Source organism: Ambystoma mexicanum, chromosome 12 (genome assembly GCF_040938575.1).
Source record: "Ambystoma mexicanum isolate Mex_15411 chromosome 12, UKY_AmexF1_1, whole genome shotgun sequence".
Taxonomy (NCBI): Eukaryota; Metazoa; Chordata; class Amphibia; order Caudata; family Ambystomatidae; genus Ambystoma; species Ambystoma mexicanum.
The window spans coordinates 245,577,736-245,596,461 of NC_090936.1; the positions used below are offsets into that span (position 1 = coordinate 245,577,736).

Consider the following 18,726-nt stretch of genomic DNA (forward strand, 5'->3'; position numbering starts at 1 on the left):
CCTTTTCAAAATATTCTGCACAGATAAAACAAATTAGCACAGGATGCAATGTAAAGACCTCCTCATCACAGTACCTTTATGCCTTGGGAGACGAAGTGGTGGAGTTTCTTGGTCTGTTTGGATGATGCCCCTTGAGGATGGACCCCATTTGGAAGAAGGACTCGCTGGTACGTCGGTGTCAAGCAGGAGAAGGGAACCAAGCAGTATCGGAAAGGCAGCAATGAAGATCTGTTGCGGTAGTCTTCTTGGACATGTTGTTACGATAGTTGTGGATGTTCGACAAAGAAGAAACTTGCTGGGGACCTCGACAATGCTTGGGCTGTGAAGATAGGTTCTTTGGTTTCCGTGCATGACCTTTGTTGGTGGCATGTGTAATGTCAGAACGTAAGTGTCGGGATTCTTCAGTTTGCGGTTTGTCACCATTCAGTTCTTCGGTGCTGCAGCCGCAGCATGGATGACAGGATTGCTTCAGGAGAGTTGGACCATAGCAATGTACTGCTCTACAGATGTCCACCAAGTCTGGACCCTCAGAACTTGTTCTTCACTTCGGAATGCCAGGAAAGCTGCAAGCCGTCACTCCTCTGCAGGTGGTGACACTGGACTTCTTCAGCCAAAGAAGAGTGGACAGATGTCTTGATTGCAGTGCCCCTTGAATTTTTCGTCAGTTTGTTGGAACTTGGCAAGCTTCAGGTATCAGGAAGCACTATGCCCGGACCCCCTCTTCGGAGTGATACTAAATAATCTGGCTTCCAAGCAGTCACAAACAGCCTCTGAACACTGTAAGACGCTGGTGGACCTCTTGGACTCAAGATGTCCAGACACCCCTCTTCAAGACCCGTGAAGATACCCCTGCAGGTTGGCAGGCACACATGACTGGCTTCCAAGACACTTCAAGAGACGCAGTTGCATGATGTCTCCTCGTAGCTACAGGAAGGGGTCGCCTGTCCAGGTCCTCTCTGGTTTAATCCTGGAATCAGCAAAGCAGTCTTTGTATGTGTTGAAGAGTTGCAGCCGCAGACTTCTTCCTCCTGCTAGATTCAAGATACAAGCTTCTGAGAGTTCAGCTTCTTACTAGGAGACTCCAAACTTTTGACAAGACTGTGGGTGTAGGGCTTATAAACAAGTGTCCCCCATTCACTCACACTGATCTAGGCTCAGTCAGCCAATCACACACTTGTACATTCATCAGGCAGCATCCAATCAGGCTCACAGGCATTCAGGCCATTCAACCAAAACCAGACACCCAAAACAGTGAATGTGTATTGGAGGCCAACTCCTAGCCTTTCAGATCACACACTGCATTCATTTCAGTTTCAGTTGAGGCTGGTTCAGACAGACCACAGGCATTGTGTTACACAACCAAAACCAGACACCCACAACACGGGATGTGAATTGACTCTTCTCTCCATTCATACAGGTCCCACCCCTAGGGTGTACCAACAACAAGAAGTCCCTGGGAAGGCTCCAGCCAGTCTGGCATGGGCAGCCCCAAGAGCCATATATGGTCCTTCCACCCAGCAGCCATTCAGGGGAAGGGAACAGAGCCAGGGCTTCTCAAGGCTTTGAGATACACGGAGTAAATGCAAAAGAAACCAAGAGGCTACAGTGGCCAACTTGCCTTTGTTCAGGAATCCAATGCTTCCTATGGCAGGGCCTGGTGTCCCAAAAATAGAGGACACTCAGGGCCACTGTCAGATCAGCATGTAGCTGCCACCAGCCCATACCCTGCTCTGTGGACAACACACAGGTGCCCAAAAACATACCTACGGCATAAGAATGTACCCCTACCCATGGGTGCCATGGGGGTATCCCATGGGTATTGTTCTCAAAAAGGAAATGATGAAGAGCTGCACTGCCAGGGTTCCAATCTGGAATCCTGTACAGAAAACATATACAGGGAAGTGGTAGGACTAGGACGAGGCGGCTCTGTCCCTCCAAAAGCATTTCCTGCATCACATGCAACATCACAAGAGCTTGCCTTAAACAAGGCTGCAAAATCAGAGACAAATTGGTACACTCCAAGTATTCCCTGTCGCATCGGGAGAACACAAATACAAAACATTGGAATATACAGACAGATCCAGTACTAGTCCACCATCCATGTGGCTACTGTGCAGCATGCCATTCACTAACAAGAGGACTACCTTTGATTACAATAACTTCACTTGACAACCAAACAAATTCCTCAACTGCAATTCCCAAATATGTCATCTACACTATGTGTTGCTCATGTAAAAACCACTATATAGACATGACCACTAGAGCCATTTCAAAAGGTTCATAGAATAGAGATCTAAGATTTGCAACAAAAATATGCAAGCCCCATTGGTGAAAAATGTCCTTGAATTTCAGCACACAGAAAATGAGATCAGATGGTCCGTGATTGATAGTCTTAAAACAGACATGCATAATTTTCCAATGGCAAACCGCTTACTCAAACTTGAACAAACCTGGATTCACTGATTTTCCAAACCAGAATACTGGGCTTAATGAGGAACTTTACTGACCCACACCAATATGTTAACTTATTGGTCCTCATTACACTACAGCGGTGCGGTACAAAACAGCAGTATGTGGCAGTAATTCCATTACCTCCACATTACAGCCCCCCGTACTGCAGGTTTGGCGATGCAGTAGATGATTTTCCTCCAGTAAAAAGCTGGAAAGAAATACGCCATTTTATCGGCAAAATTGGCAGAATTACAGATGGCAGAATTACCGCTGGTGTATTCCACTGAAATCCTCATGGAGTCCGATGGACTTGAAACATGGGGATTAACACAGTCCTACCACCACTTGTAATCCCGTGGTAAATCCGCGGGACCAAGTAATTGCAACGGAAATTCTGTCTGGTGATATTTATTTATTAATATACAGTAGGAACAATATTCTTTTGATGACAAAAGAACATACAATTGATAAGAAATCAGATTTGATGGGAAGCAGTGAGCTTCTTACAGTGGGGTGAGTTTGAGGGAGATTCCGATTAGGTTGTGGAGGGGAGTAAATGGAACAATCACCAGGGACAATATATAAGTAGACATACATAGATTAGGAACAAAGAACATTGGACTTTTTAGGTGCAGGTAGGCAGTACAGCCAGCTGTGTTCCGGATGTGACCATAATGGGTGAAGTGCTAGAGTGGAGGTAGCAGAAGTGAGAGACAGAGGCAGGTTAGAGGCGAGGGAAATTTTTTAGTAAACATGCAGATGAGAGGTAGGTTGAGAGGGTATGACAGAGGTGAGGAGGTAGGCTATTAGTTTAGTTTTGAACAAATCCATATGGACTATTTCTCGGATTTCGGGGGGAAGAGAATTCCATGCAAGTGGAGCAAGAAGAGAGAAGGAGCAGAAGCGAGAGGAAGCATAGGGAGGGCGAGGAGCCACAAGGATAGTCGAGGAGGGATAGCAGAGAATACAAGAAGGCTTGTAGAGTTGGATAGAGGATAGATATAGTGGTGCCTTACCATGGATAGATTTGTGAACCAGGTGAAGAAGGGTAAATCTGTTTTGTATCATCAGCCATCCAGCCTGGTGATGGTATGTGGAAGTACGTTTGAATTGAGGGGTTCACAGAAAGTCCTGGTAGAGACATTAATGATCTTGTCGAGAGCACAGGAAGCATAGTTATGGAGACCAAAGAGGATGCTGGCACAGTAGTCCAGTTTAAAGAAGACAAGAGTGGTTAAGAAATGCTTGGCTGTGTTGAAGGGAAGGAGGTGCCTGATTTTCCTACTACTTAGGAGTTTGAGGCGAGCTGCTGTTCCAGTTTTGGAGATGAAAGTAGAGACAGTGTGAGAAGGGTTATAGATGACGCTGAGGTTTCTATCTGCAGAACAGTAGGCAAGAGTCTCATGTGGGAACTGGACAGGTAGAGGAAGAGATGACAGAGCTTTTGGAAGGGAACAAGAGCACCTCTATTTTGGTAGTGTTTAACAATGGAGAGTGCAAAGCCATCCAATATTTAATGGCAGAGACATAGCTTGACATTTTGATAGAAAGGTCAGAGGAGAGTTCAAGAAAAGAGAAGAAAATTGGGGTGTCATCTGCAAAGAGTTGTTACGAGAACCCAAAGGAGGTGATTAGTGCCCCAAGAGCAGAGGTGTAGAGTATAAAGAGGAGTGGACACAAGATAGAGCCTCGAGAAAAACACCAACAGTTAGAGGAGTGAGTTGAGAGTTGTTGTTGCTCCAGGAGACTGAGAATTGACGAGGTGCAAGGTAGGATTCAATCCAGGCAAGAGCTTGATCATGAATCCCAAAAAGAAAGAGAGTATTAAGTCGATCAGAGTAATCAACAGTGTCAAAGGCAACAAACAGGTCAAGGAGAGTTAGAATAGAGGATAGGTTTCAGTGGTTAGGGGCAATGAAGTTGGACACATTCATGAGAGAAATTTCTGTGGAGTTTCAGGAGTGGAAACCTGCTTGTATAGTGTCTCAAAGGTTGTGGTTGTCTAAGAAATTGGTAAGACAGTTTTTGAGCATTTTAGAATAGTGCTGAAGGAGAAACACAGTGCAAAGGTTATCCGGTAGGTTCGGGTCAGCACCTTGCTTTTTGAGGAGAGGGATGACCATGGTTGTTTTGAAAACAAATGGAAAGCAAGCAGAGACGAAGGACAGGTTGAAGACTTCAACTAGGTGAGAAGCCACTAAAAGGGCAGAAAGCTTGAGTAACTGAGGAGCAAGAGGGTTTGGTGGGGCACACAAAGGGTTATCCTTCATCAGTAGAGAAAGCACTTCGTCAGTATTAGTGTAACTCAAGTGGGAGATAGAGGCAGAGGATAATGGTAGAGTAGGCAGAGTGACAAATCTAGGAGGAGAAAGTGAGGAAGGTCAGGAGAGAGTGTTTAATTGTGGTAATGTTTGCAGCAAAGCATTCAGCTAGGTCATTAGTTGTGATAAGGTCATTAGTTGTGAGAGTGGAGTCATAGACTTAGGAGGGGTGAGGAGTGAGTTTAGGGTACCCTGTAGCTGGCTGAATGGTTGGAGTGAGCGTCAATGAGGGTTTGGTAGGCTCCCCTTTTCGCTCTATCAAGAGTGGGTGGACTTGTGATTTCAGAGCAGAGAGGTAGATTTGCATGTCCTCATGCGAGTGGGTATGCCTGCATTTGCACAGTAGCCGACGCATGTCTGTGCAGAGAGCACATGACTGTGTTGCATATTGCTGAGGATGCTAAGACTTAGGAGTGAAAGTATGCAGTGAGAGGTGAATGAATCATATAGTAGGGATTTGAAGACAGTGTTGGAAGAAGAGACTTTGGGTGTGAAGAAGGAGATTGAGAACTGTAGGTCGGAAGGAGGGGGAATGGAAGAAAGTTTACATTTCCTATTAGTAATGGGTGAAGCAAGTGGTGAGAAAGGTTCAGAGGATCGAAAGGAGATGGTTGCGAAAACAATTGAGTGATCAGATATGGATGGTGTGACAGTAGTATTAGTTCCAGAAAGAGTGGTGGAGATGAATAAATGATACAAAGAGTTACCCCCTTTGTGGGTAGGTAGGCTTTGGATAGAGTGGAGAGTGTTTTCACTAGGAAAAAACTGAAGTTACTATTTCTGAGAAGTGGTTGGAGAAGAAAGGTTAAAGCCACCTAAGATAATGAGGTTTTGTTTAGTGGGAGGAGAATCAATGAGTTGCCCTAGATCATCACAGAATGATCCAGTGGGATCAGGAGGATGATGGAGATGATGTGAACCGAGTAAGGCAGAGCAACAGCAGAGATGACGAATTGAAAAGAGGTAGGAGAGGATGTGCCGTTGGATATTTGTGAGATGTTGAGGTGGGAAGAGAGTTTGTGCACAACGCCACCACCTCTGTTAGTCGAGGAGAGTGAATGAAGGATAGTTTACAATTGTGTAGGGACGCCAGATTGGCAATGTCAGATGGAAAAATCCAGGTTCCATTGATAGCATGAAGATCTATGGGAGGAGAGCTGGAGTGAAAGTCGTGATAAAGGAAGTTTTGTTGCTTACAGACTGAGCATTCCAGAGTGCAATGTTCAGTTAATGAGTTTAGGAAGAGTATAGAAGTTGAGTCTCAGGGGAAGAGAGGCGAGGTGGATAGGTGTTAGATGAGGTATGATTAGCTTGTTGGCTTTGTTTGTTGTAAGGAGGTGGAAGAGGGATGGAGTAATGGGAGTTTTGAGTTTTATAATAGGGATAGGAAAGGAGGATGGTATAGCATGATTAGAGAAAGCATAGGAAGAGGTAAGTAGGAGGAGCAGCAGGAGGAGCAGGAGTGATTACATTATAGGTAGGTAGCCCAGTGTGGAGAGATAGTGCAATAATTAGAAAGCTAGGGATACTCGCAGGTGTATGCAAATAGTTGTTTTAGTGGAGTGTTGGAGTTAGATTTGAATGTTGTGTGTGTGCTGTATACAAGGCATTTCTGTGGCAACCTGGGAAACAGTGGCTAACAGGGAACAGAATAAAATATAGAATTATATACTAGCAACCCTTAGCTCGGCCGATTTACTGCCAACCTATCACCAAACTTGTAATGAGGCCCATTGTATTTACTTTATAGATTGCACATTATAACAGTCCCCCATGTTTACACCGATGAGGGTGGCTGTTTCTACACAAGACCGTAGCAGAGATCACCTTCCAACTTTATGCACCAGTGCGATCGTGAAGCTGTGATTAACGACAGCGTTCACCTGCCGCACACAGCTGGCTATCATGCTCCTGCATAGTGACAGGGCTCTGCGCAAAGCTTCAGCGGGTAAGCGTTGAATGCGACGATAATGATAAACATTTTCTGACAATCTTATCTTAAATTATTTTTTTTATTAATTCAAATCAACCATTCCTACATATCCTCTGTTCATTCGCTCATAGATCGAAATACAAACAAGGTCACATTGAAGAGCGCATGCCAAACTGGCCAGTCTAATGATACGCGTCTCTAGCACCGTATACTACTACTTCTTATTCATCAGTTCCCTATTTTTGGAAACCTTACTGAGTGCCATATATATACTTCCTAGGTCACAGTTCACACCCGCAGTCTCTAACCCACCCAGAGCTGAAGCCGTTTAGTCAGCTGGAATACCCAAAAAGATATATTGGGCAGGCTGCCACCCACCCCAGTAATGCAAAGAAAATGTCACCCAAGATGGAAGTTACACTCAAACTTCTGTTTGCGATTTCTACACATAAAACAAACTTACTCTAGAGAACACTTCTGGATAATAGTTTGGTCGTCTCTATCCTAGATTCTCCTTTACATTGCATCACACTGCTAAGAAGGATGCTGGCTGTGCCTTGAGGAAGATAGACTCATATAGCCGAAACTTAAGTTATCAAGAAACTTAGACTATCCACATTAAGTGGCTAATATACGTCTATAAATATTGACGATTCAGAGCAATGTACAAAAATACATGATTATGAGAGTAACTGCCTTGTGTAAATGAGTGAACTCTCTTGTCCACATGTAAATCCAGATTTTCTTCAGGATTTCCTGTTGCAAAAGGTTGTTTGCTGTTAATTTCTTTATGTCATGTTAACTGTGTTGGATACACAAAAGTTGGTGTTCGATTCACTTTTGGTGTTGTCAATGCCTGTGAGATCTGGTAATATTAGAAATCCTAGTGTACTATTATTGCTTTTATTTAACTACTGATCTTAGAATATTGTTGTGCATTTCTTATATGTTTACTAAACCACAATATGTTTTGTTCACAACAATTGGGCCCTTTGTGAAGCACCATTATGTTCCATGACAGACCAGTGCACATTTCATTCTTAGATATGCAAAAAGTTGGGTGTTGATTGAATTCAATCTCTGTCTCGGGTCCTTGTGACCTTAGTGTGCATGAAAAACGTTCCAAAAACATCTGTGGTGGTGTTGCAAAATTGTGTGAATGGCTGTTATGCGGAAGAGACCTTCCAGCAGTGCAGCATGCCACTCTGCCCACACTGACTGCCCTATCTCACTGAACGTGCACGGTGACGCTCCCCTAATACTGAGACAGAAATGCAGAGACCTGCACTGTGACATTCTATATACACCTCTGTATTGCAGTTATGCGGCAGTAAGGTGACGCAGGCTGTGAGAGGCCCTTAAAAGAGGCAGAGGTGGAGAAAGTGAAAGATACTTTTGGTACAGACCAGCCTGGTGGCGCATACATTGCGGCCTGCACAATCCACAGATGCCCAGTGTAGGACCAGGGCCGGCCCTAGGCATGGGCCTTCTGTGCCACCGGCCAGGGCCCCACGGTCACGGAGGCCCCACAGTCAGTCTCCCGCAACCACTTCAACATCAAATAATACACTTTATCTGAAAAGGCTGCCCTGTATGCAGGCAGGTTTATTTTTTTTCTGTCCCAGCGTGGCTGTGCTGTCTGTCACCTCAGAACCCTTGTGACTCTAGAGAACAAGCATTGGCAATGCCAACAGTTTGGGCTTGTGTGGGTATCTAATACCAATGCCTGCAAAATTCATAATACTTTATACACATGGTCAATCAATGGGTGAGCAAATAACCAAACACCTACAAGCTTTGTATCATCTCCAACATACCGTACTCACACAATCCAAAGAAATGCTACAAAATCTGCCGCTGTGCTTGTAAGAAAACATAAGCTTCAGCTCTGCGCTACTAAAAAGAAAAAAATATCCTGAAACGTAATTGCCCTAATTCTGGTCAATCACAGATGGATGAAATCCTGATTCCATCTCAATGGAATTCAAACATGTGACCTATAGATTGCATTCTGTGCTCAGTCAGCAGCATCCGTTCAACCCAGCCATCTATCCTAGCTAGAAATGCTAAAAAAAGTTCCCTCGCCTCTAACCTGCCTCTATCCATCACTTCCTCTGCCTGTACTGTAGCACTTCACCCAATATTGTCACATCATAAGCACAGCTGCCTCTGCTGCCATTCTGCACTTAAAAATGCCCAATGTTGGTTGTCCTTAATCTATGTATGTCCGATTAGTGAAGGTGCAGAGATAGTGTAGGGCATTCCTGTCCTGGTGTTAAGTGGGTTGGACATGAGCCTAAAACGCTGGCAAGCCTCCAGATTGACCAGCGTTGCCTGCTAACTGGAACAAAAGGAACTCTGAGACCCTAAGTGTTCTCCTGCCAAGAAGAAAACAAGTTCCATGTAGCACCTGCTTTAAGAGTGTCCCTTCCAGGAAGGTGCTACCCCAGAGACCACTGTTGCACAAGCAAGCCAATAAGATTGGAAGGTGGGCAATGGGAGACACCCGAGTCTCACCACAGTTTGTTAGTGCCGGTAACTGGCATAAAGTCTAGCTTCAACACAGAATGGCAAGGTAAACCACCTTTGGTTGACCTTGAAATACTTTCCGGGAGCAGAGCCCGAACAATTATTGGCATTCTGTTCTACTGCCCTGTGAAGGGTGGTGGAGGAGAGTTCAAGTCTACGGTGTCTTCAGATTAGGACACAAGAGTTTAACCTCATGTCTACGTCGGGTTCGCAATGTCACTGAGGGGGGGGGACATACCTTGCTCACCGGGTGGCGAGGGGAAGATAAACATTTAAGCTCTATTATGTTTCAATCAAGGAGATTGCTAATCAATGAATCACAAAATCAAGCGTAACTTGCACACATGTCCCGGGGGCTACACTGCCCTACCTACATATCTCACCAGCTACACCTGGCTTCTCTGTTATGTGGTCTTTGCACTTCAAAACCAATGAAAAGCCACCCTAGATGACATTGCTTGCTGAGAAAAGGGGATTCACCAAGCAAGGTCAAAATTGCCCTAAACCAAGATAAATGCTTGCTTACCATTTCTCAAGCAGGTGCAATGTTTAAATAACAGTTCCCAAGTGGTAGGAAGGCACTTCTATAAGCAGTTAATTTATTCTGAAAGCATTGACATTGATTTTTCCACTGAAAATCAATTTTTCAAATTGGCCCATAATGTTTACTAACAGATGGCATTGCCACACAGTTTTGTTTTTGTGTGTCTTTATAACTTGACTGAAAAGGTACATAACACATGGAAGATTTTTTTATGCTGACATCATTTTGCATTCATATACTTCTATCCTTCTGATCCAAATAGTCAGAGGCGGCTGTAACGGCTGGTGCATGGCTGCTTGACCAGTCTCTCTGCCCGATGGGTCCTTTTCTCTAATTCAATCCAGCTGCTATGTTGTCCCACGCTGGTTTGCTCTTGCCGCGGTTCTGGCAGCTATAGGACCTTTCTTTTCACCGGCTGACAGATACCAACAGCTGAAACTCCCAATGCCACATTTGCCCGTCAGATGTGCAGTTCTCTGTTTCCCTTTCGCTTTCTGGCATCGAGCTGGCATTACGGTTCTACAGCGGCGGAACCGTGGCTGGTGCTGCGGCCGATCTCTTTGGGGCTTTTTTGGCTTTGCCCGGAAATGCATATCTCAGCAGGTACGTTCTGATTACCTAGCTGAGCGCCATACTCTGCCTTCTTGTCCGGGGCTTACTTCTTATAATGGCTGTGCCCTCATGCTCTTACTGGGTGCTGCCAGCTGTATGCACCCAGCTTTCCTTTGTTTCAAAATCTGTTCAATCCTCTCTATTAAGGCTTTGTATACCCTGATGTTGCATAAACCTGATATTATGAATCCTAATGCTGTGGCTGTGCTGTCACCCCCTAAGGGGGATCACCTCTCCGAAGTTCTAGCTCTTAGTACATGGAGAAGGCAAAGAATCTGTGCAAAAAAAACGGAATTCACTCCTGACATCAGCATCGCTCTTGACAAGGCCTTCGATATGCCCACATTATGTTCAGGTTTGGTTGAACAAGTAGAAACTCCTATAGCTTTTGGGGACACTAAATTGGAAGCTTATTCAGAAAGTGCCGGTGTACCTCTGGTTTCTATCCTTCCCTCAATATCCGTTCGGGAGGAAAGGGTCACTAAGTGCATCTCTGCCTCACATCTCCTGATAAGTCTTGAGAGAAGCAGCTCCTCGGAGTCTTAGAGGCATTCCAAGACTATAATGTTTAAGGAATTAAATACATGGGACACCTACCACGATTTTGATGCTTGGTTGGCCTCTTTTGAGTTACTTGCTAAAAGACATAATGCTCATAACATTGATAAATGTAGCCAAACGGCCCATGATGATCAATCAGCGTTAGATCTACTAACGGATCAAATTAACTGATCTCAAGCAGTCCTGCTAACCAAGAATGTTGACAACCATTCCCAAATTACACCGGAGTTGTCTAATGGTCCAAACTTACGTAACAAAGTACTTGCATGGCTTCGTGCAAGATCTGGGCCAGGTGTAATTTGATGCTCTGATCTAAAGTTCCTACGTAGAATTGAACTTGATGACTGCTGTGCCCACAGGAACACTGATTATGTGCTGGTGGGTTGCAGAAATAGTAACTTGCCTCACTACTTAAACCGGTGCAAATAACTGCCCATGGGTTATTCGAATCTAGGACTAGTAGTCTGATATTTCTTTCCTATTTCGAACATTTTCTTAACATGATTATTATTATTTTTTGCTTGTTCCCTTATTCCCTACCTATTTTTGTTTATTTCTGCTTTTTTCCTTTGTGTATTTTTTGTTATTTATATATCCTTTGTTTTTAAATGTGTTTTCTTTGTAGCGCTCTGAACGAAAACAACAGAAAAGGAATGCATCTAAGGACAAAAATAGAGGTGGGGTGAGCCAGACAATTTTTGTGTGAAGCCGAGCACAACCACTCAGATTGTCGGACCATGCGGGGCAAGCATCTGCATGACCATTCTCAGCTAACAGAGGCAATCATTGAGCCAGTAAGGGTTTGAGCACTACATGACATGTATCACAACATTGCTGATTTTGCTTTGTAAGACATTGATACATATTAAAACTGATTAAAAAAGGACAGGCAACAGCCCTAGCAATATTTAAAAAACAAGTAAATGAAACGCAGAAAGGACAGAAATAATTACTGCTGTCAAAAGTATTGCAAATTACCTTAGCTATTTAAAAAAAGATTATACTCACATGATTCAATGTATCATTTTATTTGGCAGATGAATGGTATCCTTCCTATTCAAAGATGGCCACCAGTTTTGGCTTGTTTCCAGAGAGCTTCCTTAGAGAAAGTCATCCAAGATGGCTGCCTCCATGGAAGACATCAAAGAGTTCAATGAGTTCCAAGATGGGCAGGAATCGATGGGATTAGCCATAGGGATTAGAATCGCTGGGGGCAGGGAATGGGAGGCATCCAATAGCCTAACAACTGTGTATCCCTCCTCAAATGTCATCTCCATTGGAAAAGCATTATAGACCCTCATTCAAAGCCCATATTCGAAGCTCTTATGTTAAAGTTCATATTTTAATTACAATAGTTTCGGCTTAAAGGTAGCACTTGTCTTGCCACCTAATAGCCAAACTAAAGATACCCACCCTTCCCATGTAGCACCCCAATAAATGCTGCACAACAGGTCTGTCTGGGGACTTGCAAATACAATGTATCGCTCTCTTTGTTTTGAAGAGCATTTAAAGCGGAAGCTATTCATAAGTGATGAGATGACGTTTTGGTTGAGAGAACTGAAAAATGTGCATATGTATTCTGAAAACACTCACAAGATACCAACTAGCCACCTAAATCAATGGCATCATACATGACCATTAAAATATGCAACACTGTTTTCAAATAGGTCACCCCACTAATCATGTTTTCTTATCTGACAAACCAAAAAGCATATTGTTTTTATTGAAATGTACATTTTCCTCTCATCTTTTATGAAGCAGGCCTGTGTAAAATAATTTAGAAAACAGATTACCTTTTCGTACATTTTTGTTCTGACTGTAAGTCTGGAAGGTACATTTGCAAAACCCACATGCAATTCCTTAGCCTTCTGCAGAATTGAATTCTGGTATCAGTAGTCCTCTATTCAAGATGGGGAAACTAATTCTACAATCGTACTCTTTTTGGCATAACATATTTCTTCAAATATATATTTATCTGAGTACTTTCTTATAATGTGTTTACTTTTCAAGTCACCTTTATAAAAATAGAGTATTGTTTGAATATAAACCTGGGGATGAGGAGGAAAAAGGAGGACAGGGCATGTTGGTCATGATCCTTTGCTAGTGATATGGCAAGTGAGATTGCTGGCCTGGAGAGTGGAGAGGTTGTTTTCCTGGACCTTGCTTTGTGCTGATTTTCAAGGCAGAAGTCGAAGGTACACGTGGCTGCCAACTTTCATCACATTCCTAGGACAGACATCCACAAGACCACATGAAAGTGTCATCAAAGCATCTCTTTCATTTGTGATTTTGCTTTGCACTGAATATTTCAATATATATTTTTGGGTTTAAAAGGTGTGGACTCTTGGGTTATTTTTCTGGTGGTGAATTCTTTTGAAAAGCCAATGCACATTTGTCCTGCACACTTTCTGTCCGCCCCAGGCCCAATCCCTGCCCAGAGATCCTTGAACAGGAGGAGACATGGGCCTCATTACGAGCATAGCGGTTGCCATGCCTGTATGGCAGGCACGGTTACCGCCATGCTCGCTACCGGGACGCTACCTGCGATTGGGCAATAACCGGCCCATTACGAAATGAATGGGCTGGTAATTGCTCATTCGCGGGTGGCGGTTTTGTCGGGCTCTCGATCCCAATTCTGCCACATAGGGCAGAATGGGGGTGGGGAGCATGGTATGTCCTGGCGGGCTGTCAGGAACTCGTGAGCAGAACTCGTAATGTGGCGGCACGGTATGAACGGTGCCGGTGCCTTACAGGCACCTTTCATACCGTGGCCGCCACCCTTATAATGAGGCCCATTGTGTAATTATGTAGCTTACAATAATAAAGGCATTGCTTGGAGATTCTTTCAGAATCGTCCTCATCTGTAGCTCTGAATGAAAAGCATCTTGATGTTGCTCACAGTTTATTTCAGTTCGCAGAACACAATCACGATTCTTCTGAACTGCATTCCAACGCCAGATGGAGTTTTCAAAACAAAGTTGCAAAAAAGTAATGCTGCAAACAATATTTCTACCAACCACAGCTGCGTAGATGTGTGTGCACTAGTGCAGAGTTCCAGATTGGTCTCAAATCTGGCTTTTCCACCTTACTGTAACATCTCTCTTAAGCAAAAAGCGCCTAGATGCCTCTGGGTTATGTGCGCTATACAAATGACAAATAAATAAATAAATAAATAAATAACCAAATTGCGTGTTCTTGAGGAAATCATGTTCTCAGCTTTCCTTATTTGGAAAATTAGACGGCTCTCTAACTGATTCAGTTCACACTATATGCTGCTCCAAAACGCCTTTCCCCTGATATTTCCGGATATGCAGTAGCTAGCTGTGACCATTCCAAAACGCCTTTCCCCTGATATTGCCAGATATGCAGTAGCTAGCTGTGACAATTCTAAACGCCTTTCCCCTGATATCTCCAGATATGCAGAAGCTAGCTGTGACAATTCCAAAACGCCTTTCCCCTGATATTGCCAGATATGCAGTATCTAGCTGTGACAATTCTAAACGCCTTTCCCCTGATATCGCCAGATATGCAGTAGCTAGCTGTGACAATTCCAAAACGCCTTTCCCCTGATATTGCCAGATATGCAGTAGCTAGATGTGACAATTCTAAACGCCTTTCCCCTGATATCGTCAAATATGCAGTAGCTAACTGTGACAATTCTAAACGCATTTCCCCTGATACCGCCAGATATGCAGTAGCTAGCTGTGACAATTCCAAAACGCCTTTCCCTGATATTGCCAGATATGCAGAAGCTAGCTGTGACAATTCCAAAACGCCTTTCCCCTGATATTGCCAGATATGCAGTAGCTAGCTGTGACAATTCTAAACGCCTTTCCCCTGATATCGCCAGATATGCAGAAGCTAGCTGTGACAATTCCAAAACGCCTTTCCCCTGATATCGGCAGATATGCAGTATCTAGCTGTGACAATTCTAAACGCCTTTCCCCTGATATCGCCAGATATGCAGTAGCTAGCTGTGACAATTCCAAAACGCCTTTACCCTGATATTGCCAGATATGCAGTATCTACCTGTGACAATTCTAAACGCCTTTGGCCTGATATCGCCAGATATGCAGTAGCTAGCTGTGACAATTCCAAAACGCCTTTCCCTGATATTGCCAGATATGCAGAAGCTAGCTGTGACAATTCCAAAACGCCTTTCCCCTGATATCGCCAGATATGCAGTAGCTAACTGTGACAATTCTAAACGCCTTTCCCCTGATACCGCCAGATATGCAGTAGCTAACTGTGACAATTCTAAACGCCTTTCCCCTGATACCGCCAGATATGCAGTAGCTAACTGTGACAATTCTAAACGCCTTTCCCCTGATACCGCCAGATATGCAGTAGCTAGCTGTGACAATTCTAAACGCCTTTCCCCTGATACCGCCAGATATGCAGTAGCTAGCTGTGAAAATTCATAAACTGAACATCATAGTTCATTTGTCTCACCTTATTCCTGTAAACTTATTTTATGAAACTTGACGTGAACAAATCGTGTATTATGGACTCGGTCTGTGACGTCATTGAATATAAATGAGGTGGCCCCCACAAATCCTAGAGCCAGCTCAAGGTGAGATCAAGTGTTGCGGTCATACAGTGGCGTCGCAAATAAAAAAGCGCCAGCTCTTGACACTTTACATTGTGTGAGCTGCCAGTGCCCGCACAGGTCACTGGGAGACTTGGGGCCAGCACTGCAGGGGTCAATATCAATGAAAGAATGAATCAGGGGTGTATTTTTCATATAGGCGAGCTGGCTTTCTCGTGATTTGCATGAGTGCTACTGAGCTGGGTAATTGGGTCGCTAGTTAATTGGACACTTAAAAGCTATAGTGGTTGTCAGTTTGGTTATTTAGACAGTACTTGACACCGCATTTCAATACATAAGTATTCCCATTTTTTAAAGATTTGGTCACTGAGGCAGAGGGAGATAAAGTAAAATGCCCACTATCACACAATGGATTCGTCATAGGGGATTTAGGATTAGAACCCACGTTCCTTCAACCAGGAGTCCACAATGTACCCACCATCATCACCATGCCATCAAATAACTTTCTCACGTGTACACTGTGAAGGGGCCACCTACCTGCAAAGTGTAAAAACGCACAGATATACACGACAGTCGTCCTTCCCAGGCACATTTCGGCAAACCAGCCCACCAGCACAGGGGTTATTGTGGAAACCCCCACAAACCACAGGTTCACCAAGGCGGCCTGGTGGTTGCTGTAGCCCAGTTTGACAGTACAAAACAGGATCATGTTGCAGACCGTGCCGAAGAAAGTGAACCTCTCGCAGAGCTCGACCAGCATGACGCAGACGCCCACCTGCAACTTCCGCCTGGCCTTGCTGCCGAACACGTGGCGTCGCCTGGTCGGCCTCGGAGAGCTCCTGGGCTTCCTCAACCCGGTAGCGATCAAAAGCTGTTTCTCTCCAAAGTCTACAATGGCCATACTCTGCCTTGCTGCAGCAGACCTAGCTGGAGCGGCAACTGTGCGCGTGTGTGCGCACTCCAAAGACTTTCTGTAATGAAGAGGGCCCGGAATTCCTCATGCCAACACCACAATTCTAGAGTGTTCTTCACACCTGGGTGACGGTGCGCTGACTCCTTAGCAAAGGGGCACAGGCTGTGTCAGTCTTGAAAGTGCTGCCCTCTGAAATATGGTCAATCTCGGCTTCTGGCAAGCCATGCGCTGAACATGATTTCTTTTTTAGCGATGAGAGTGCTATTTGATTAAATCATATTTGTGGATGTTACACATTGAAAGAGTGAGTCTTAATTTATTTTATTTATTTATTTACATTTTTAAAGCGCTCACATCGAGGCGCTGTTAAAGGAATTGATTGTTTTTTAGTTGCCTAATTGTTTTTTGTCTCAGTTGCTTATTTATAATGCTTAAACACCCAAAGGTTTCTAAGCGTGGACCGGGGTTCGAACCTGTGTTGTTTCATGTGTCTTGCTTCCAAGACATGCAAGGTGCCGCTGAGCTATCCTGAGCATTAAGATGGCATACCAACAGCAAGATCTGGTGTTTAAAATAAAACATTTTTTTAAATTGCTTTAAAAAGAAAACAAACGCACTACATTTCGTCTGGCAGTATTCCAGGCAATTTATTTCAGTGTTGGGATTCCTCATTAAATTAGGACGTACCCATGGCTGGCCTTAGCAGAGGCAGCAGTGTCCCAGGCAGCAAAACAAAAATGTGGCACCTATCGCCATGCCCCCCTGGTCATGCAGGGAGGTGGGGACATTTTTCAATAGACACTGATGCAAAAGTATCAGTGCCCTATTGTTATGAAATGCACGCTGTACCTTTGAGCGGGCCACGATTAAATTCAATAGGGCTCCTGCCGCGCCTTCTCCCACCACTCCCTGAGCTGGCATGGTGGAGGGGCTAATGGCACCCCAGGCAGAACCACAAGCATCCAGGTCCTAAGGCCAGACCTGGTCATACCCTTTTTGCCACATGACAAGTGATAACTTTATGAAACAAACAAGTAATACAAAAAAATATAGTTTACAGTGGAAAGCGGCCATTTGGTCAAGTAAATAATATATATCAACCCAAGTAAGGAACTACATAAAATCATAGCAGAATTCAAATCTCCCTCATGCTCTCGGCTGTCTATTCCAAGCTCCCAAGCCTTATGTGACACCCTCTCGCTCCACTTCTACAATGCTGCCAACGAAAGGCACAACGCCATCATTGACAAACTTAAAATCCTACCGCCCACCCGTCCACAGACCCCACCCAACCCCTCCCACACTTACATTCTTCTTTTGACTCTTTCTCCCCATCACACACCAAGAATTCCTCTCGCTTGTAGCACTCAGCCGCCCATCAGGCTCCCCTGAAGACCCAAGCCCACCCTCAACGCTCCCAAAAAAATACTAAACTCCACCTGTGCAGGGAACGTCGCACGCACAATCCTTAATCACTCACTCACCTCAGGATCCTTCCCAAAAGCACTAGAAACATCCTACACCAAACCCATTCTCAAAAAACCAACCCTTGACCCACTCCTCCCCCAAAATTACGACCTATCTCCAATACGCGTTTCATCGCAAAACTGATTGACCGCGGCTTACACACAGCTTTGCCAATTTGCTGAAGCCAACAACTTGCTAGACCCAGCCTAATCAGGTTTCAGACCACTAAGGGGAACACAATCCTCGCTAGTCGCCATCTGGGACAACCTAAGAAGAACAGACGGCTGTGCGGTTCTCATCCTGTTAGATCTTTCCTCAGCCTTCGATACCGTCGATCACTCAACTCTATTAGCCAGACTACAAACACTAGGAATCACAAGCACAGCCCTTTCGTGGATCTCCTCCTTTATCTCTAACAAGTTGCAAATCATTAATCTCGACCAGTTCACATCCATATCACGTCCAGTTTGTAAAGGAGTCCTCAAAGGAGCGTCCACTTCACCACTAATCTTCACTTTCTACATACAACCCATTCCCGCAATCATCTGCTCGTACAACCGTACCTGCTACAACCAGTGGTCAAAGTGTACGAAAATAAGTTGTGGAACTATGTTCCCTGCTGTTCTACCCTGCTCCCCACAAGCCCCATCCCTGCGCCCCCTCCCACACACAATCCAAACGCCCAAACAAGCACACCTGCTATTTATGGGAATGTGGAGTGTAGTGCACTGAAGTGCAAGCTTCAACTTCTTCCTACACTTTTATTTTAAAACTAAACCATTCCAGAACGGCTTCTTTTTAAAATAAAAGTAAATGAACTATGAAAGTTGAAAATAAAAAGTATGG

The 18,726-nt window shown here is 44.3% G+C and overlaps 1 protein-coding gene across 1 annotated transcript in view; it reads right to left on the bottom strand.

The window, feature by feature from the left end:
• The window catches only part of SLC15A5 (solute carrier family 15 member 5), a 435,391-nt gene extending 418,969 nt beyond the window's left edge, over positions 1–16,422 (bottom strand). Inside the window, exon 1 of the mRNA XM_069628381.1 lies at positions 16,038–16,422. Coding sequence (XP_069484482.1) covers positions 16,038–16,401 — 364 coding nt within the window. The 5' untranslated portion in view covers positions 16,402–16,422. The remainder of the gene's footprint in view (positions 1–16,037) is intronic.
• Between the last annotated feature and the right edge of the window lie 2,304 nt (positions 16,423–18,726).